Here is a 22,670-nt window from a genome sequence, read left to right on the forward strand (position 1 = left end):
AATATTCTAGAACACACGGGAGTCCTGGAGCTCTATATCTAAATATTATCATATAGCCTACACAGATATCTATATCTTATAATATATATTATCACGGCCAAAAGCTGTGTGAGCCGATATTATGAATCTCAAACGACCGCGTTGGGTTCTCCGACGTTCCTGGTTCTTCAACGTCCACATCAATGTGAATACACACACTGTAACGCAAGTGTTTCTTGTTGGTTCTTTGACTTGTCTTGTATTTCCACAACAAGACTGTCGTGGGGGTTATCTGAGCCATGGTTGAGAAGGAATTGGGGGAAAGGAACTTTGGTTTGACTCGCTGAAGTACATGAACTGCGACATGCCGCCGGTTGCCGCGAGGCACCATCGCCCGGCAGCAGGCAGCGCGCGGTTCAGTCGACTTCAGGTTGATGTGAAAGTGGAAAAACCAGAGACGTCGCAGAACCCGACAAAGTCGTTTGTGATTCATAATATCGTCTGGAGGCGCACACAATATGTTATATGATATAGATATCTATGTATTATATGATATTATTTAGATATAGAGCTCCAGGACTGTAACGCAAGTGTTGTACACTTCCTTGTTATTTGGATAACCGTTCTGCTGTTGGTGTGATGGCGCATAACACGAATGAATGAATTGGGGGGAAGGAACTTTGGCTTTGACTCCCTCAAGAACATGAACCACGACATGGAGGAGAAAGGGATTGTTGGCGGCGAATGTCTCCCGCTTGAGCCCCGCTGAGGGACCACCGCCGGAGGCGGAGGTGCATAAGCGCTGCCCGGCAAAGATCCCTTTCTCCTCCTTGTCGTGGTTCATGGTCTTGAGGGAGTCAAAGCCAAAGTTCCTTCCCCCCAATTCATTCTCAACCTTGGCTGAGATAACCCCCAATACGAGTCTCGTTGTAGAAATACCAGAGACGAGAGTCCGACGTGATGCGCCATCACACCAACAGCAGAACGGTTATCCAAATAACAAGGAAGTGTACAACACTTGCGTTACAGTCCTGGAGCTCTATATCTAAATAATATCATATAATACATAGATATCTATATCATATAACATATTGTGTGCGCCTCCAGACGATATTATGAATCACAAACGACTTTGTCGGGTTCTGCGACGTCTCTGGTTCTTCCACTTTCACATCAACCTGAAGTCGACTGAACCGCGCGCTGCCTGCTGCCGGCTGCCCGCTGCCGGGCGATGGTGCCTCGCGGCAACCGGCGGCATGTCGCAGTTCATGTACTTCAGCGAGTCAAACCAAAGTTCCTTTCCCCCAATTCCTTCTCAACCATGGCTCAGATAACCCCCACGACAGTCTCGTTGTGGAAATACAAGACACGTCAAAGAACCGACAAGAAACACTTGCGTTACAGTGTGTGTATTCACACACACACACATGTGGCGCTCGCACGGTCGAGTCTCATTGGCGGGCCAACGTCTCTGGGCGGGCCAGGCAGAGTAAGGGGAGGAGCTGAGATTCCTCATGACGTCATGAGCACAGATTTCCAAATCAGCGCGCTTGAGCCTCCGTTTTTTCAAAGGCGAGCAGAACAGCTAGTGCTCGTTTTACACCAAACGCAAGTTTTAGCCACTGGGGGACCATAGGCAGGCTTGGGGAACTCATATTTATGTTAGAAAACCTCATAAATTGAGATTTTCATGTCATGGGACCTTTAACTATCCATCGACGCAATGGACCTATTGGTTGACGCAACGGAGACGGCAAGGACTGTTATTGGTCCTCTAACAAATTAATTTCCGGAATCACTTCTTCGGTTTGACTTTACACCTTAATTACTTTGTACATTGTTTACTTTGCACCTTAAGGACCAATAAAACACCAAATAAGACATGAAAAGCTTTGGAAGTTTATTTACAACACTGCTTACATGGTTGGTAGTCAAGATAGAACGGGCGGCAAATTGCATTGCGTATCCGACATCCCAACGGAGAGCTGCTGAGGGGTCTCCGTAGTCGGATTACAGAGATACTACTCTGGCTAAACAGTCCGGGTGGAACTCCGACTTCAAGTTTTAAATTCTGCATCGCAAAACAAGCCTTTACATTCGCCATATTAACGCTATGTACGCCACATTTACGTACCGCGGTACACCTCTGTTACCGCTCCGAAGTGCCTGTACCGTGACGGTACGGTACAAATACGTGTACCGTTACACCCCTAGTGCCGTCCAACGAGTTCTGAAACATTTGGCTGAATATGAGCAGATAATATTGCCCAAAACACTTCAGCAGTCACATCATCAATAAATACAAGGGAACCAGTTCCATTGGCAGCCATACATGCCCACGCCATGACACTACCACCACCATGCTTCACTGATGAGGTGGTATACTTTGGATCATGAGCAGTTCCTTTCCTTCTCCAAACTCTTCTCTTCCCATCACTCTGGTACAAGTTGATCTTTGTCTCATCTGTTCATAGGATTTTGTTCCAGAACTGTGAAGGCTTTTTTAGATGTTGTTTGGCAAACTGTAATCTGGTCTTCCTGTTTTTGAGGCTCACCAATGGTTTACATCTTGTGGTGAACCCTCTGTATTCACTCTGGTGAAGTCTTCTCTTGATTGTTGACTTTGACACACAGAGACCTACCTCCTGGAGAGTGTTCTTGATCTGACCAACTGTTGTGAAGGGTGTTTTCTTCACCAGGGAAAGAATTCTTCGGTTCATCCACTACAGTTGTTTTCCGTGGTCTTCCGGGTCTTTTGGTGTTGCTGAGCTCACCGGTGCATTCTTTCTTTTTAAGAATGTTCCAAACAGTTGATTTGGCCACAACTAATTTTTTTGCTATCTCTCTGATGGGTTTGTTGTGATTTTCAGCCTAATGATGGCTTGCTCTTTTAGCACTTTGGATCTCATATTAAGAGTTGACAGCAACAGATTCCAAATGCCAATAGCACACTTGAAATGAACTCTATACCTTTTATCTGCTCCTTGTAAATGGGATAATGAGGGAATAACACACACCAAGCCATGGAACAGCTGAGCAGCCAATTGTCCCATTACTTTTGGTCCCTTAAAAAGGGGGAGGCACATAAACAAATTGTTGTAATTCCTACACCCCTGATTTCGATGTAAATACCTCCAAATTAAAGCTGAAAGTCTGCAGTTAAAGCACATCTTGTTCGTTTCATTTCAAATCCATTGTGGTGGTGTAAAGAGCCAAGAAGATTAGAATTGTGTCGATGTCCCAATATTTATGGAACTGACTGTATAAGCATCCATAAAGTAGCATGCCATGGGACCTTTAATGATACCGTTCTCCCTCCTGTTTGTAATACCGTTCTCTGTTTTCACCAGGATGGCTCTCCCTGTTACTGATACCGTTCTCTGTTCTCACCAGGATGGCTCTCCCTGTTAGTGATACCGTTCTCTGTTCTCACCAGGATGGCTCTCCCTATGCCGTCGCTCCTCCCGTTCTTCCCGTGCCCGGTCCTCCGCCCGGCTCGGCCGGCCGTGAGCGTCGCGAGGAACGATCACTCCATGGAACGGGCACTGAGGGAACGTTTAATAATGGAATAAATGGGCAGCTTTTGATTACAAGCAGTAAACATTGTGTGTACAACAAATGTCAACAGAGAATTGTTAATGAAGGATTGACTGTAGCCTTCAACACTCTTAATGCATGTGCCTTTAACAAGCTATTCACAGCATATACTGTATATATTTTTATTCTGACCTTGTTTGGCCCAGTCAAACTGCTGCTCCACCAGGGCTGATGTTAAAGAGTCTGACCTTTAGAGTTTGTGTTACCTTGACCCTGTCCTGTGGTGGGCACAGTTAAAGAGTCTGATCCTCTAGAGTCGGTGTTACCTTGACCCGGTCCTGACGGGGGCACAGTCTGCCGTTCCCCAGCAGTGCGTTGCAGTGGTGGGAGACGGGGGTGAAGGTCCCTGGGAAGGAGATGTATCTGCTGCTGCTCTCAGCCAACAACTCTGGATTCTCCGTCTCCTCATCCACCTCGCTGGGAACCCAGAAACGGTGCTGGGATGTCGACCTATCGGTTGAGATAGACACCACATGACACACAGCATAAACCTTTAGCCTTGACATTATTTACAAACCTAACGACTTTGGCCTTTACGATATTTACAGACCCTACGTTGACCTTTGGCCTTTACATTATTTACAAACCCTACTATGACCTTAGGCCTTTACATTATTTACAAACCCTTCGACGACCTTTGGCCTTTACATTATTTACAAACCCTGCAACAACCATTAGCCTTGAAAATATTTACAAACCCCACTACGACCTTTGGCCTTTACACTATTTACAAAACTTACAACGACCTTTGAGCTTTACATTATATACCAACCCTAAGACAACCTTTAGCCTTGACAATATTTATAAACACTACGACAACCTTTGGCCTTTACATTATTTACAAACCCCACTAGGACCTTTTGCCTTTACATTATTTACAAATACTACTACGAACTTTGGCCTTTACATTATTTACAAACCCTACCACGAACTTTGACCTTTACATTATTTAGAAACCCTAAGAAGATCTATGGCCTTCCACATTATTTACAAACCCTACGATGACCTTTGGCCTTTACATTATTTACAAACCCTACTAGGACCTCCTGCATTGTTTACCTTACACTCCGAAGACCTGTAATGTTGACATTGCTCCGACCTGCATCAATCCTTTTCTTTACTTTTTTTTATTTCAAACAAATTAGCATGTGATCCGAGTGCTACGGCTCGCTACATGGACTTGGTGTCCCGAGATGCATGACACTTCAAACAACTAATCTCCTTCCTTGGATGAACCAGATCACTTGTCCCTTGGTCTCAGATGCTCCCCTAGCGCCGCCCTCTCGGTTTACCAGGACCGTGGAGCAGCATTCTCACATCGCCGCCACTTCCTCTGGCCTCAGTGGGGGTTGTCACACTGACCCCCCCCTCAGTGGGGGCCTGCACACTGACACCCCCCTTTGACCCGGTTTGAATTCATTTACGGTTGATTTGTGAAGTTGACGAAGATGAGCCTTTTATTCAAGGCAGATTCAACTGCTTAGAACTGGCTCACACTTGAACACACTAATGTAAAATGATAAAATATATCCGGACAAATATGATTAAATGCATTTAGTCTGATAATTTCTGTCCATTGAGAACCAGTGTGTGTCCTAATATAACTTGAGTGTACATGACCACTCACTTGATCATCTTGCCTGCAGCGGGCTGCTTCTCGCCCCAGTAGTACAGGTCCAGACCGAAGGGGACGATGGGAGCATCAGGGGCCCCGTCGCCCCCCGCGGGGGCAGAGCCTACAGCAGGGCTTGGGGGCTCTGAGACTCTTGGGCTGGTCACAGGAGGAGAACATGAACCAAAGAGCCATCAAAGAGAAGAGAATCCTTTATTCATCCGGTGAGGCAACAAATACTGACCTAGACGTGTCATGCTAGCGGTTGTACGTGAGCCAACTCGTCGTGTGACATTCCTTGTGCATGCTAACATGCTAATGCTAGCAAGGCTAATGAGCAGCACGCTGAGGTTTGAGTCCCTGGACGCTTCGAAGCACTTGTGATTGGTTGAATAATGAGGCTGATCATATTAGTTTGATTCTGAGGTATGGCGCCCCCTGTCGCCAAATTGACTTTACTTTTTATTAACCAAATTAACCAAATCATTTGTTTTCAAGTTAAAGTTAAAGTTTTTGCTTCATTCTCCCTGAAAGTCTTATTATGCGAGTGCTGCAAGCAGTGCTCAAATATTGCTCTACTTAGGCCTCATTCTTTCTTTATTATTCTCTTTAAACTTTGAGGCCCTACTTCTCTCACAAATTTTCATCTAGAGACTCCATTCCACTTTAAAAATGTTCAAATGAGCTTTTGATTATATTGACACATATGATCAGTGGGAATTGACACATACTGACCATATGTGTCAATATAATCAAATTAAACTTCTTAAGTATCAAACAAAAACTAGGACATGCATTTCCTGCAGAAAATGCGGTGTGGGCTGTGCTGTAATGCAAAGTTAGGATGAAAATATATTGGTAACCCTTCCTTTTACAGTCCCCTAATTACTAGGTATTTACCCGGTACATCCATGGTAAATCATAGTGTATTACTGGGTAATTGCCACTGGTAATAAGAAGATAAATACAGAGGTAGTTACCAGTTAAATACATGGTAAATCATAGTGTATTACTGGGTAATTACCACTGGTAATAAGAAGGTAAATACAGAGGAATTATCCGGTAAATTATAGTGTATTACTGTGTAATTACCACTGGTAATAAGAAGGTTAATACAGAGGAATTACAGCTGAAGTACTAAGTAAAACCTCCACTATTACCCATCAACTCAACTAAGTAGCGTGTAGTTTTAGGTTGGTAATAACTCAGATATTGTGTACTTCCTAGGAAATTAGGCAACCAATTCTTATAAACACCTATTATCCAAGGTTTATGTTGGTAACAGCCCAAATTTAATGATGTACTATCTAGAAATTAGCATAGTGCTTTCCAATAAAATACTTTTTCTTAGTTATTATTCATAGCTACACCCATTTAGAAAGGGTTTATTCGATTTACCACTATGGAATTACTTACCTGGTAACAACCTCTGCAGGAACAGTTTTCCACTAGTGTCATGATACACCTTCTTAAATACTGGGTACGAAGCCGTTTGTTTCCATGGTATTACCAGGTTCTTACCATATAATTTATAATAGATACATTCCATTATCCATGCAGTCAACACAAACATGTACCATGTACGTTCTGCGACGTTACCAAGTAAAACATGACAATTTACCCAGTAAGTAAGCTGAAACTGTACTGTAAAAGGAAGCCTTGTTTGTTTCCATGGTATTACCAGGTTCTTACCATATAATTTATAATACATTCCATTGTCCATGCAGTCAACACAAACTTGTACCAAGTACGTTCTGCGACGTTACCAAGTAAAACACGACAATTTACCCAGTAAGTAAGCTGAAACTGTACTGTAAAAGGAAGCCTCGTTTGTTTCCATGGTATTACCAGGTTCTTACCATATAATTTATAAAAGATACATTCCATTGTCCATGCAGTCAACACAAACTTGAACGATGTACGTTCTGCGACGTTACCAAGTAAAACACACCAATTTACCCAGTAAGTAAGCTGAAACTGTACTGTAAAAGGAAGCCTTGTTTGTTTCCATGGTATTACCAGGTTCTTACCATATAATTTGTAATACATTATTCCCTTTTCCATGCATTCAACACAAACTTTTACCATGTACGTTCTGCGACGTTACCAAGTAAAACACGACAATTTACCCAGTAATTAAGCTGAAACTGTACTGTAAAAGGAAGCCTTGTTTGTTTCCATGGTATTACCAGGTTCTTACCCTATAATTTGTAATACATTCCCTTTTCCATGCAGTCAACACAAACTTGAACCATGTACGTTCTGCGACGTTACCAAGTAAAACACACCAATTTACCCAGTAAGTAAGCTGAAACTGTACTGTAAAAGGAAGCCTTGTTTGTTTCCATGGTATTACCAGGTTCTTACCATATAATTTGTAATACATTATTCCCTTTTCCATGCATTCAACACAAACTTTTACCATGTACGTTCTGCGACGTTACCAAGTAAAACACGACAATTTACCCAGTAATTAAGCTGAAACTGTACTGTAAAAGGAAGCCTTGTTTGTTTCCATGGTATTACCAGGCTCTTACCATATAAGTTGTAATTGGTTATTCCCTTTTCCATGCAATCAACACAAACCATATATGTTCTGCAACATCGTTCACCAGTAGTTAAGCACTTTAATTGTTGTTATAAAACCCCAAACCACTGTTGATGAAAGGCATATTAAAATTAAACAAAATCAAAGGCTTATCTTTCAAAGACTGAAGACTGCTTCAACCTCTTCAATTTGAATAAGTGGTGAATGCCATGCAGCAATCTGCCTATGGGAGCATCTTTGTGGTCATTCGCAAACCAATGAGTCCACTCGATGAATGAGAGATGGCTCTTTAGTGTCTTCTCTGTGAGGTATCCCTGCAGTCTCCACATCTTGGATTTGAAGGCTGACCAAGACCTGACCAGGTACCTCCAAATCTCCCCTTCCATACTGTAATAAAGAATCAGAAGACAAGAAAATAAACATTAGGACTGTCAATTAATGAACATTTCTAGAACATGTAGAACTCAAAGATTATTTTGTTTATCAGTTAAAAAAGGATGCTGGTCCTCTGGCCATTGTGTTTGGTCATATTGAAAAGAGAAAAAGGCATAGCCATAAATACAGTTAATAGGACATGAGGGGACAGGCTGTTAGCTCCGGTTAGCCCTTTAGCATCGAGCTAGCGGAGCTTCTGTCATTCAAATAACTCGGACATGTTGTTTAAAACCTGTAACACCCAATTTATTAAAATATCCGGATTTAATAGGGCTCTCTCCCATAAGTACAGTTAATAGGACGGGAAGAGACAGGCTCTGTTAGCCCCGGTTAGCGCGATGCTAAAGAGTAGCTCTACCGGAGCATGCCACCTCAACAGGTGCAAGTTAGCCTCCGGTTTGATATTCGCCAGATATTCGGTTTACCACCCAATCGGATTCATCAACATAAGTGCAATACATTACGGGCTTAGTATGTTGAGGACGGTTTAGGACACCGTATCGCGGAAAATCACGAACACATGTTGGCGCTGTCACACTAAATCTGTACCGGCTGCCAAATTTGTACCGGGCGCGTCATCCATACGTAATCCACTCCAAATCTGCCTGGCAACAGATGATCGCTTCGTCCGTTGCCTGGCAACGGACGATCGCGTCGAATGACGTGAAAGGTTCACGAACATTCACGAACGTTCTATCTAGCGATCCGTTATCTGTATTGTGCTATTTCGTCCTTGACCTGCTTTAAACACTCGGTTTACTTGCTAAATTTGATTAAACAATTAAATACAATACAAATATAAAGTAAAAACAAGTGTTATCTAGCGATCCGTTAACTGTATTATGTTATTTTGTCTTTGGCAACATGAGCGCGAATGTTTTTTGAAACCTGCCCGGCAACGGACGACGCGATCATCTGCTGACAGGCAGGTTTGGAATGGACTACGTATGGATGACGCGCCCGGTACAAATTTGGCAGCCGGTACAAATTTAATGTGACAGCGCAATCGATGGGTGTGTTCGAAATGACTTAGTAATTACTACTTACTACCTAATACTTGGCTTACTACTCGAATCCTTAAATAATGATTGAGTAATCCATTTTGAGTAATCGACGTTCGGAAGACCGTTCTTACTTAACCACCTCAGATGACATGAATCAAATGAAGTGTCAATAACCTACCGGCCGGGTGCCGTTAATAAATATCATAAATAAATATATAAACGTCACATTTAACGTCACAGTACATCTTCAACCTAAGGATTTGCGGTGATATGTTAAAAACAATTATTAAACAATTACATCGGTATGGCTGTGGGCTCTGCTGCTGCGGCTCCCCGTTTAGCGCCATTGCTTCCATTGTTCTTTTGAATAGACGCAGTGCATTCTGGGGCAGTTAAGTACGTCTAGTAAGCTAGCGATGCTTACACAAAATCTTTCCGGAAGTAGAAGACATTCGGATACTACTCGCTTACCTAAAACTCGCTTACTACGTTCTGCTTACTCAATTTGACGTCATAGTTAGTAAGAGTAGGAAGCAAGTAGGTGGTTTCGAACACACCCAATGTCTGTGCAACAATGTAATTTACGTTCTGGCTGCTACCTGTTTTAGGGACCGTCAGCAAATTACACTCACCGACTGGTGGCAGAGACGTTACCATGGAATTGTTTCAGGAAATTAATCACACAAATATATTGCAATATAGTTCATCATAATGCAGTTAATAGTTTAATATTCGACAAAAATCGACTAAACTATATTTGAAATTATTAATTGCATCCCGTTTAACAATAATGCAATATATTAGCAAAGTTACCTGCAGTAAGTAGCAGCCCACCATTGGCAACTACTACTACAATCAGGTGACAAAATGTATTTTTTAGTGATTTTTGTGTTATTTTATATGATTTATTTCCAGAAACAATTCCATGGTAACGTCTCTGCCACCAGTCGGTGAGTGTAACTTGTTAACGGTCCCTAAAACAGGTAGCAGGCAGAACGTAAATGACGTTGTTGCACAGACATCGATGGCGACAACATGTGTTTGTGATTTCCGCGATACGCCGTCCTAAACCGTCCTCAACATACTAAGCCCGTAATGTATTGCACTTATGTTGAGGAATCCGATTGGGTGGTAAACCGAATATCCGGCGAATATCAAACCGGAGGCTAACTTGCACCTGTTGAGGTGGCATGCTCCGGTAGAGCTGCTCTTTAGCATCGCGCTAACCGGGGCTAACCGAGCCTGTCTCTTCCCGTCCTATTAACTGTACTTATGGGAGAGAGCCCGATTAAATCTGGATATTTTAATAAATTGGGTGTTATAGGTTTTAAACAACATGTCCGAGTTATTTGAATGACAGAAGCTCCGCCAGCTCGATGCTAAAGTGCTAACCGGAGCTAACAGCCTGTCCCCTCCCGTCCTATTAACTGTATTTATGGCTATGCCTTTTTCTCTTTTCAATATGACCAAACACAATGGCCAGAGGACCAACATCCTTTTTTAACTAATAAACAAAATAATCTTTGAGTTCTACATGTTCTAGAAATGTTCATTAATTGACAGTCCTAATGTTTATTTTCTTGTCTTCTGATTCTTTATTACAGTATGGAAGGGGAGATTTGGAGGTACCTGGTCAGGTCTTGGTCAGCCTTCAAATCCCAGATGTGGAGACTGCAGGGATACCTCACAGAGAAGACACTAAAGAGTCATCTCTCATTCATCGAGTGGACTCATTGGTTTGCGAATGACCACAAAGATGCTCCCATAGGCAGATTGCTGCATGGCATTCACCACTTATTCAAATTGAAGAGGTTGAAGCAGTCTTCCTTGTGGTCACTTGCCATAACAATGTCATGTGTTTTATGAAAACACCATCAGTAACATTTAAATTGAGTTGATGTGGACGGCTCTTTTTTTTGTCCGATTTCTTCAGTGTTCAGTGCCTGTTTGTGAGATATGCATTGTTTGAAAGATAAGCCTTTGATTTTGTTTAATTTTAATATGCCTTTCATCAACAGTGGTTTGGGGTTTTATAACAACAATTAAAGTGCTTAACTACTGGTGAACGATGTTGCAGAACATATATAGTTTGTGTTGATTGCATGGAAAAGGGAATAACCAGTTACAACTTATATGGTAAGAGCCTGGTAATACCATGGAAACAAACTAGGCTTCCTTTTACAGTACAGTTTCAGCTTACTTACTGGGTAAATTGTCGTGTTTTACTTGGTAACGTCGCAAAACGTACATAGTACAAGTTTGTGTTGACTGCATGGAAAAGGGAATAATGTATTACAAATTATATGGTAAGAACCTGGTAATACCATGGAAACAAACAAGGCTTCCTTTTACAGTACAGTTTCAGCTTAATTACTGGGTAAATTGTCGTGTTTTACTTGGTAACGTCGCCGAACGTACATGGTACAAGTTTGTGTTGACTGCATGGATAATGGAATGTATCTATTATAAATTATATGGTAAGAACCTGGTAATACCATGGAAACAAACGGCTTTGTACCCAGTATTTAAGAAGATGTACCATAACACTAGAGGAAAACTGTTCCTGCAGAGGTTGTTACCAGGTAAGTAATTCCATAGTGGTAAATCGAATAAACCCTTTCTAAATGGGTGCAGCTACGAATAATAACTAAGAAAAAGTATTTAATTGGAAAGCACTATGCTAATTTCTAGATAGTACATCATTAAATTTGGGCTGTTAACAACATAAACCTTGGATAATAGGTGTTTATAAGAATTGGTTGCCTAATTTCCTAGGAAGTACACAATATCGGAGTTATTACCAACCTAAAACAGTTACAACTACACGCTACTTAGTTGAGTTGATGGGTAATAGTGGAGGTTTTACTTAGTACTTCAGCTGTAATTCCTCTGTATTTACCTTCTTATTACCAGTGGTAATTACACAGTAATACACTATAATTTACCGGATAATTCCTCTGTATTTACCTTCTTATTACCAGTGGTAATTACCCAGTAATACACTATGATTTATCATGTATTTGCTGGGTAACTACCTCTGTATTTACCTTATTATTACCTGTGGTAATTACCCAGTAATACACTATGATTTACCATGTATGTACCGGGTAAATACCTAGTAATTAGGGGACTGTAAAAGGAAGGGTTTGAATTAAGGCACATAGTTGAAGGCGAGGAAGGAATGACGCCCCCGCCAAAAGGATATCTACTGATGCTCGACTCAAAGGCTGGCGAGTGAGTCTTTGAAAAGAGAACAATAACTGTTGTGTGTGTGGAACAAATGGTTGATGACAGAACCCTCTCTCACCTTGGGCCTGTGCAGGGACGCATTTGTCCTTTCAAGAGATGCAGTGTGGCGGCCGCACAGGTAGGATCCCTCTCCTCCTCCAGCCTCCTCCTCAGCCGTCTAGCGGTGGTGGAGGGGGAGACCACTGGGGCCGGCCTCTTAGGTAGAGCTCTCTGGGTGGGTGGTGCTGCAGAGGTGGATGCTGAGGGTTCAAGACCTGTGTATGGAAAAAACATAAAGAAGAATGCTGGCTTCACTTAGTCACTGGCTAGCTTGAAGTTACTTTGATGGGTTTGTTGATTTGATAGATTCAGAATTCAAGTTCACAAGATTACAATTAATTTTTTTGTAGATTTGTGGAAACACAAACTGAGCCAAGCAGAGAGTGAGGTACTTCTGCAGCCGCTCGGGTTTTCTTCAACCAACTCAAGGCCCATCCCACCTCCTGGCCATGGTCAGACTGTCCCCCCCCCCCCCCCCCCCCCCCACGCTCTGTGCTGCAGACGGTGCCCCTCCCTCACTACGAGCAGGCTGAACTAAACCCTGATGTTGCCGTCAGGGGCGTTTCTAGGTTTCTGAAACATCCGGGGCTTAGCCCAAGAGGGAATAGGACAGTGCGCGTGTGGCAAATTTTGTTGTATACTTTATTGCGCATGCATTTTTTCCTAAATAAACAAAATAGGCAGGTAATTACAGCTTTGAATAGCTACCTGACTGCTGCTTATCCCCAGACATCTAAAGTTCCATTCAAGTTATTTCAGAGTAAAATTAATACAAGTGAGACAGACCTTACATTACCTATATCAGGTGTGTCAAACTCATTTTCACAAAGGACCACTCTATGATGAAATGATAATCATACTAAGGGCCGACATGGAGTTTGCTGACATGCTTTCTTTTTAATCCAAAAAGTAAAAACAACATATCTATGGATATATTGTATACAACCTGCGTACAGGGTCATATAGGCTAGGTTTCATTTCAACATTTTGGGGGACAAATTATAGGTGGGGGGTATGGGGGTGCTCCCCCAGAAATGTTTGAGCGTCAAACACTTAATTTCCTGCATTCTGGTGGATTTTTATTCATCTATCTGTGCCTTTTCTGCATCATTTTATAGTGGGAATATTTTTTTTTCTGTGAAGGAAAAGACAACATTCAGTGTTCCTAAAGAAATAACTATTATGGAATATAATGCAGTAAGGCTCTCAGGCATCCTGGATTTTTCAAAACTTTCTGCAAATTGAAAACATATCACATGTTTTGGCTATTTCTTTTTTAGAGAATCATGAATCAGCACCCGTGTTAACTATTTATGACACTTAACATTGGTAATGAAATGACAGCCAGCATTGGAATTGAAAAGGGCAGCAGCTAGTTAGTTAGCTAAATTGTAACTTAAGGCAAAAGTTGGAAACAAATCATGTTAGCATTCATCCTTAGACACTTGACACAATCAGTCATCAATATTGGCATGCTATTTAGTCTCATAGATTGGCCTATTTACAGACCACAAAAAAATGATATATTTTCTTCAATGCAAGTTCATAAATACATGGCTTAAAATCTTGAGCAGCAGAACAGAAATTCCTAGCAGTAAGCTACGCAAGAGTCCTAACAAATGGGGGCATGTGCGACGTGCGGATATAGCACAGGCTCTGCATGCAGCAAAAAAAAAAAAAAAAAAAAAAATTATATATATATATATTTTTTCTTTTTTTAACAAAAAATATTCGGGGCTAATCAAATTAGATCCGGGGCTTTAGCCCCGAATAAAACAGCCTGGTGACGCCACTGGTTGCCGTCTCCTCCCGATGACACCAGCACGTCTCCGTCTAGGAGACGGCGATGTGGTCCAATCTATGAGGAAATAAAGTTCACAATCCCACCTACAAACAAGCTAAAGCAGTGACAACAGAGAAGTACAAGTGCTAACAACATTGCATGTACACGCACACGTACAGTCATATGCGCATGTGTACACACATACATGCATGCATGCACACACACACGCACCATTATAATCTCGCATATACACCACTATACTCATACACACACACTATTATACTCCTTTTACATGTAGGTATAAGAGTGTATAGTCGTGTATGTGAGAGAGTATAGTTGGGTATGTGAGAGGATAGTAGTGTATGTGAGAGAGAATAGTAGTGTATGTGAGAGAGTATAGTATTGTATGTGAGAGAGGGCTGTCAATCCTCCCCTCAAATCATATTTGAATTTCTAATGCTTCTTATGTTGAATATTCGAATAATATTCAAATATTTTAATGTTTTTTTTTAATTATATCATTATATACACCGATACCATCTTATTATTAGGCCTACGTCCCGCGTCCACTAGAGGGCGCGTCAACCAAATCTGTTATGCAACATTTGCAACAAGTTTTACCAAATTAATACAAAACTTATATAAATAGGTAAGATATAACGCCAGAAATATTCAAGCAATGGGGCCCTATTTTAACGGTCTGAAACGCAAGTGGGAAGCGCAAAGCGCAAGTAGCTTTGTGGGCGGTTCTACGGCGCTATCGCTATTTTACAGGCGGATAAATGACGCTTGCGCCGCGGCGCAAGTGTCAAAAGGGTTGGTCTGAAGCAGCCTAATTACCCGTAGGTGTGGTTTGGGTGTAACGTGCAACAAACCAATGAGAGTGCCAGCTCCCATCCCCTTTAAGAGCCATGAGCGCATTTGAATCGGACGAGTTGATATTTTGACAGCGCGTCTGGAGTCTCCGAGAATTTAAAACTGCAAATGGCTTAGTTTATTGCCAAATAATATGGCCTAATTCACACATGGAATAAGGGGTTTTCTTCCACAACTTCAGAAATACTGAGTCCTCAAATAAATTTCGGCAAAGAAAACGTATGATAGGCTATAACATATGATATGCGGTAACTTTGGTTCTATTTAATGATATACGCAATACATTATAAACATTGTTTCTTATCAGTATTGTATGCTATCCTAATATGCATGTGTCCCCGCGGTAATAGACATTGCCATTGATTGTATTATGCGTTACGTGTTTAGTTTGCCCAAGTGAAGGAGTTCAAGTACCTCGGGGTCTTGTTCGCGAGTGAGGGAACTATGGAGCGTGAGATTGGCCGGAGAATCGGAGCAGCGGGGGCGGTATTGCGTTCGCTTTACCGCACCGTTGTTACGAAAAGAGAGCTGAGCCGCAAGGCAAAGCTCTCGATCTACCGGTCGATCTTCGTTCCTATCCTCACCTATGGTCATGAGGGTTGGGTGATGACCGAAAGGACGAGATCGCGGGTACAAGCGGCCGAGATGAGTTTTCTCAGAAGGGTGGCTGGCGTCTCCCTTAGGGATAGGGTGAGAAGCTCAGCCATCCGTGAGGAACTCGGATTAGAGCCGCTGCTCCTTTACTTAGAAAGGAGTCAGCTGAGGTGGTTCGGGCATCTGGTAAGGATAAGAAATACCATGCAAATTAAATTTAAATGAAGTGGAAACTGGGCGCCTTACAGAGCACACACGCGCGCCCGCATTCATTCATTCTTTTTAACACTCACGCGCGGTAAAACAATGTTTTTCACGATCAAATAGGCCTACTCATCAATCCTAAAAGTTATGGGCATGTAGGCCTACACGATGTCTGTGTCAAGAAAATATGTGTTTGCTGTACGGTGTTTGCAGATGCATTGATTTAAAAGTACAACTTATTACCGCTGCATCAGCTGTTCTTTCGAAAATAATTTACCAAGAATGTGCGGCTAGGTAGATGAGAGAAGCAAAGTGTATGCGCGAGGTGCACAAGCAATCCGTATGCATCGCATGCGCATGTATGTATGCATGTATGCATGCGCCCTTAAAATAGCATCTGAACAACGCGCCACTGACTTTAAACCAGGTATTTCCTGGTCAGTAGCGCAATGGTATTCAGAGACGGCAAAATACCGTTTGCGCCAGAACACGCCTCCTCCTTCCGCCGAACCGCCCCTTGCGGCGCATGATCAATCCCTAATTTACTGGCGAGTGGCGCTGGTGGGAAAAGAACGCTCTGCGCCAGTTGTAAACTAGCAACGACACTTGCGCCAGTGACTAAGTCACTTGCGCCGGATGCAAGATAGGGCCCATGATGTTTAATGAAGAAGATGATGTTCAATCATTCAAATACACACACACACTGCTATTTTAAGTCTCAAAAAGACAACTCTTCATGAAAAGATAAGCAGGCGATTTTCAGGCGAGTAATGCACTGAATGGAGGTGTGCGCTCATGTTGCTCGTAGTCGAGTGGTACTTTAATGCCTTACAGCAGGGGTCTTCAACGTTTTCCCGGCCAAGGACCCCCAAACTGACGGAGAGATGGAGCGGGGACCCCCTACTTATATATTGTATAAAATTGTGTTTCATATTAAACTATCCTTCTTCTTAATTGAAGGAGCAGGCAGAGAAAAGCTCTCTCCATCGGATCAAAAGTGTCCATCTAAACGCGGCTAATGTGTTGTATTCATGTTAATGTGTAGTTAAAGACATTTCGATTTGTGGAAACAATTAGGGGGGGGAATATAAAAAAAATGTCTAATCAACAAAAACATTCGCGCCCCCCCTGCAGTACCTCCGCGGACCCCCTAGGGGTCGCGGACCCCCTGTTGAAGAACTCTGCCTTACAGCATAATTTGCAAATGACGGTTTCTCTGGATGTAATCTTCCCGTTTCTCGATGGAAATCCAACATTTTTCCACACGGTGCTTTTTAAGTTTTTAGGAGTTATGCTTTCCAGCTCTGTGTCTGCTCGCGCGCTGCTCCCCGCCATCTTGTAAGCATACAACGTCACGACGCACGACGTTGACTTTGATTTGCGTCGTTGCTAGGCAAAAGTTAAATGTAATTCTTGACTTGTCAATAAAATTTGCTAAAAAATAAATAAAAAAAAGTTTGAACGTTAGTTGCCGCACTCGAATGTTCTCCTTTTTTTAAAAATTTGAATTGTATTCGAATAGCGAAGTTCGTTTTGACAGCCCTAGAGAGTATAGTTGTTTATACAAGAGAATATAGTAGTGTTTGTGAAAGAGAATAGTATTGTGTGTGAGAGAGTATAGTAGTGTGTGTGACAGAGTTTGACTGAAACGTAAGTGAGTTTGATTCCTCAGTTCCTGATTGGCTGACAGATGATTTGCTTCTGGCGCTAAAAATACTGTGCTGTCATTTCACTCTGGAATTTCCAGCGATGTTGTTATGCTGCGTTCGCAACGAAAAATTATTTGGTCGCTTGTTCGCCTGAGTTTGAGGGAGGCTTCCTCTTGTGACCGCCAATTCATGCTCAACCATGGCTAGTCTCTACGTGTTGTGGAAGTAGCAGAGACGTCAGAAAAACCGACGCAGTCGTTTAGGATCCATAATATCGCAACGATATTATGGATCCATCACCATTTTAATATGATGTGCATGTATTTACCTGTATGTCAATTGTGGCACCCATTGCACTCCTGACCATCCCTGGAAGAAGGGATCCCCTACTATGCGATTAAGGGCTATACAAATACAATTGAATTGAATAATATCACCCGTTCTATAAAATATTCTAATCTAGAAACATCCGGGAGCTCCGCCGTGAGTCAAGGAGCTCTATATCTAAATAATATAAGATGATATAATGTAAAAATATCTTTATAATACTAGAAAATGCATTTCCTGCAGAAAATGCGTGAATGCTGTAGTATAAAGTGAGTTTGAAAATATTTTCTAATAAAGCCACATAGATTAAGACATAAATGGCGAGCGCCTGGTGGCCGGGTTTGCCACGGAGCCCGGTCGGGCACAGCTCGAACAAACTACGTGGCATCCCCCCTCTCTTCATCCCATGGACCCACCACCTGTGGGAAGACCCGTTGGGGTCGGGTGCGCGGCCACATGGGTGGCAGCGAAGGTCAGGGGTCTCGACGGACCAGTGCCGGGCGGCAGAAGCTGGCTCTGGGGACGTGGAACGTCACCTCGCTGTGGGGAAAGGAACCGGAGAGTGATGTGGAGCGCTATCAGTTAGATCTGGTGGGGCTTACCTCCACGCACAGTCTCAGCCCTGGTACCGTACTCATAAATCCCCGGCTGAGCGCCGCGGTGTTGGAGTCTACCCCGGTAGACAAGAGGGTCGCCTCCCTACGCCTAAGGGTTGTAGGGGGGAAAACTCTTGACTGTTGTTTGTGCGTATGAACCAAACAGCAGTTCATAGTACTCAGCCTTCTTGGAGACCCTGAATGGAGTCCTGTATGGGGCTCCAGTAGGGGACTCCGTAGTTCTGCTGGGAGACTTCAATGCCCATGTGGGCAACGATGGAGACACCTGGAGAGGTGTGGTGGGGAGGAACGGCCTCCCTGATCTAAACCCGAGCGGTCGTTTGTTATTGGACTTCTGTGCTAGTCATGGATTATCCCTTACGAACACCATGTTCAAACATAAGGGTGCTCATAAGTGTACCTGGTACCAGATTACCCTAGGCCGAAGATCGATGATCAATTTTGTGATCGTGTCATCTGATCTGAGGCCGCATGTTTTGGACACTCTGGTTAATAGAGGGGCGGAACTGTCAACCGACCACCATCTGGTGGTGAGTTGGATCAGGGAATGGGAGAAATTTCCGGATAGACCTGGTAAGCCCAAACGTGTAGTGCGGGTGAATTGGGAACGTCTGGAGGAGGCCCCCGTCCTAGGTATCTTCAACTCACACCTCTGAGTTTTTCTGGCATTCCTGTGGAGGTGGGGGGCATTGAGCCGGAGTGGGCGGTGTTCAAAGCCTCCATTGCTGAAGCTGTGGCGGCTAGCTGTGGCCTCAGGGTCTTAGGCTCCTCAAGGGGCGGTAACCCTTTGACACCGTGGTGGACACCGGTGGTCAGGGAAGCCGTCTGATTGAAGAAGGAGGCCTTCCGGGATATGATATCCTGGAGGACTCCTGACTCGGTTGCAGGGTACCGACAGGCTCGAAGGGCTGCAGCTGCTGCCGTGTCGGAGGCTAAGCAGCAGGTGTGGGAGAAGTTGGAAGAGGCCATGGAGAAGGACTTTCGCTCGGCACCAAAGTGTTTCTGGAAGACTATCCGGCACCTCAGGAGGGGGAAACAGGGAACCATCCAAGCTGTGTACAGTGAGGATGGGACTCTGTTGACCTCAACTGAGGAGGTCGTCGGACGTTGGAAGGAACACTTTGAGGATCTCGTCACTGCTTTTTGCAGATGATGTGGTCCTCATTGGATCATCGGCCTGTGACCTTCAGCACTCACTGGATCGGCTGTCGGCCGAGTGTGAAGCGGCTGGGATGAGGATCAGCACCGCTAAATCTGAGGCCATGACTCTTAGCAGGAAACCGGTGGATTGCTTACTCCAGGTAGGAAATGAGTCCTTAGCCCAATTGAAGGAGTTCAAGTACCTCGGGGTCTTGTTCGCGAGTGAGGGTACGATGGAGCATGAGATTGGCCGGAGAATCGGAGCAGCGGGGGCGGTATTGCGTTCGCTTTACCGCACCGTTGTTACGAAAAGAGAGCTGAACCGCAAGGTAAAGCTCACGATCTACCGGTCGATCTTCGTTCCTATCCTCATCTATGGTCATGAGGGTTGGGTGATGACCGAAAGGACGAGATCGCGGGCACAAGCGGCCGAGATGAGTTTTCTCAGAAGGGTGGCTGGCGTCTCCCTTAGGGATAGGGTGAGAAGCTAAGCCATCCGTGAGGAACTCGGAATAGAGCCGCTGCTCCTTTACTTAGAAAGGAGACAGCTGAGGTGGTTCGGGCATCTGGTAAGGATGCCTCCCTTGGGAGGTGTTTCAGGCACGTCCAATGGGGAGGAGACCTCGGGGAAGACCCAGGACTAGGTGGAGAGATTATATCTCCACACTGGCCTGGGAACGCCTCTGTGATCCCCCCATCAGAGCTGGTCAATGTGGCCTGGGAAAGGGAAGTCTCGGCGGCCCCCTCCTTGAGCTGCTCCCCCCGCGACCCGACCCCGGATAAGCGGATGAAGATGAGATGAGATGAGATAAATGGCTTAAATCAAGTGAAGGGATTTGAACCAAAGTGCAAAATTCTAAATGGAGTAAATAATGTAAACTTGCACACCATTTAAGAAAATGTAAATGGTTGGAAACAAATAAAGTGACAGCTGAAGGAAAAGCGCATTGCTAAAAGTGCAGAAATGTAAAATGAATTGAACTTTAGAATCTGAAAGGTCAAATGTATTGCCCTGCACAGGTGTGTGTGTGTGTGTGTGTGTGTGTGTGTGTGTGTGTGTGTGTGTGTGTGTGTGTGTGTGTGTGTGTGTGTGTGTGTGTGTGTGTGTGTTTAAGAGAATAGCAAACCAGTGCGTGGTTAAAAGTAGCCCAATAGAGCGAGAAAAACCGCCCAATCTGGCAACTCTGCCTGAACGTCCTCCAAAAGTAGCCCAATCCGGCGGGGAAAACGCCCAATCTGGCAATAATGATGAACTTCCTCCTCCAGCGTAAATGTAAATCAATGAGACCAACTGAAAACGAAGCCGGTATGAAACTAAAACTGTGATTATGAATCAAGTTTAAATGATATCGAAATTCTGTTTGGATATTATAGAAGATACAAGTGTGTAGATTTGTTAAATGGTTTGAACGAAGATAAACAGTTGAGAATTGATTTAGTTACGTCTTATACTGTTGAAGTACCTCGCATTGACTCCCATGTTTAAAAAAAGATAGTATTTTAAAAGTAGAATATCTTAAAAAGTATAAAATATAAAAAAAATATGAAAAGAAGAGCGCGATTCCAAGCTAATATGAACATTTTACAATTTGAATGGAGTCTCTAGGTGAAGGAAGGAGATAGGTCCCAAAGTTTCTAGAGAATAAGAAAGAAAGAAAGAAAGAAAGAAAGAAAGAAAGAAAGAAAGAAAGAAAGAAAGAAAGAAAGAAAGAAAAAAATCTAAGAAGAACAACAGTTGAGCGCTGCATGCAGCACTCACCTAATAATATTGTAGGGTCACAGGGATTGGGAGACGGGGGTGGGCCATAGCGGGGAGCTCTCGAGAGGATTCGGCTTTGCAGGATTTGATGTGGTTACCGGCGTTGCCGTGGTTGCCGGTTTTGTGTGTGTTCCAACGGTTTATTAGCGGTGGCATCTAATAAATCGCTGTCTAAGCAATACTTATTTCACTGCCTCTTCCGTAACTCATTACAATTGAACCACGACATGGAGGAGAAAGGGATTGTTGACGTTTGCGGACTCCTGGAGCTCCTCCGGCAGGGACCGGGAGCTCAGTTCCGGGGGCCGGCAGGACCTCCTGCACCTCCTCGCCGGAGGAGCACCGGGAGCCGCAAACGGCAAGAATCCCTTTCTCCTCCATGTCGTTGTTCAATCTGGACTTCAGATTGATGTGGAAGGACCAGAGACGTCCGAGAACCCGACGCAGTCGTTAAGATTCATGATATCATCCAAAGGCGCACACAGCTTTTCCCTGTTATACTATATACTATATATGATACAGATATCTATATATTATATAATCTTACGAAACATAATAACACGAAACATAATGTGTGGCTGAAATAGCAAGAACACCCAGAGATGGATAATGATGTGGACATTTGACCTCTAACTGACCTTAACGGCAGTGGATCACACTGGAATACGACTTCAACACAGAAAGAAAGACAAGCCAAGAGAAGCTGTTTCATACTGGAGCGAAAGATCCTCAAGACAAGGCCCCGGGCTACACCATGGCAACCTGGTTTCAACAATGACTTAGCATTGACTGAATAGAACTGCTAATATTGATGAAATATCCTATTTAGATAAGTCTGATCACTATCAATACTCGATAACTCGATCATTTTCTTTATTTAACCTGTGTAAGCATTAAAACACAAGCTATTTTTAAAAGGCTGCCATTGCTTTGTAAACCATTAAATTGAACAAGATTGGTCATATTAGGGCTGCTAGATTATGGAAAAAATTATAATCATGATTATTTTGGTCCACATTGAATTCACGATTATTCAGAAGATTATTTTTTGAGTTTGAAGACATGATGTATTTATTCCTCATGTCTCTCTCAAAAATACTTTGTAACTGAGAACTTTGAAATACACAAAATGGTCCAAAAGAAAATGTTCAAATCTAACATAATGTACAGATATATATCCAGCTGTTCAAAAAAAATTTATATTAAAAGATGTTAATTATGTGATCGTTTGACGCTAAAATCGAAATTCGATTAATCG

At 43.2% G+C, this 22,670-nt stretch overlaps 1 protein-coding gene across 2 annotated transcripts in view; it reads right to left on the reverse strand.

The window, feature by feature from the left end:
* The window catches only part of uvssa (UV-stimulated scaffold protein A), a 101,408-nt gene that overhangs the window by 41,902 nt on the left and 36,836 nt on the right, over window positions 1-22,670 (reverse strand). For both annotated transcript variants that reach the window (XM_056600274.1, XM_056600275.1), the window contains 4 exons: window positions 12,483-12,678; window positions 5,204-5,347; window positions 3,843-4,026; window positions 3,413-3,524 (listed from right to left, as the gene is read on the reverse strand). In XM_056600274.1, the coding sequence (XP_056456249.1) occupies window positions 3,413-3,524; window positions 3,843-4,026; window positions 5,204-5,347; window positions 12,483-12,678 (636 nt within the window). The remainder of the gene's footprint in view (window positions 1-3,412; window positions 3,525-3,842; window positions 4,027-5,203; window positions 5,348-12,482; window positions 12,679-22,670) is intronic.

The sequence above is a fragment of the Gadus chalcogrammus genome, chromosome 10 (assembly GCF_026213295.1).
Source record: "Gadus chalcogrammus isolate NIFS_2021 chromosome 10, NIFS_Gcha_1.0, whole genome shotgun sequence".
In the NCBI taxonomy this organism is placed as follows: domain Eukaryota; kingdom Metazoa; phylum Chordata; class Actinopteri; order Gadiformes; family Gadidae; genus Gadus; species Gadus chalcogrammus.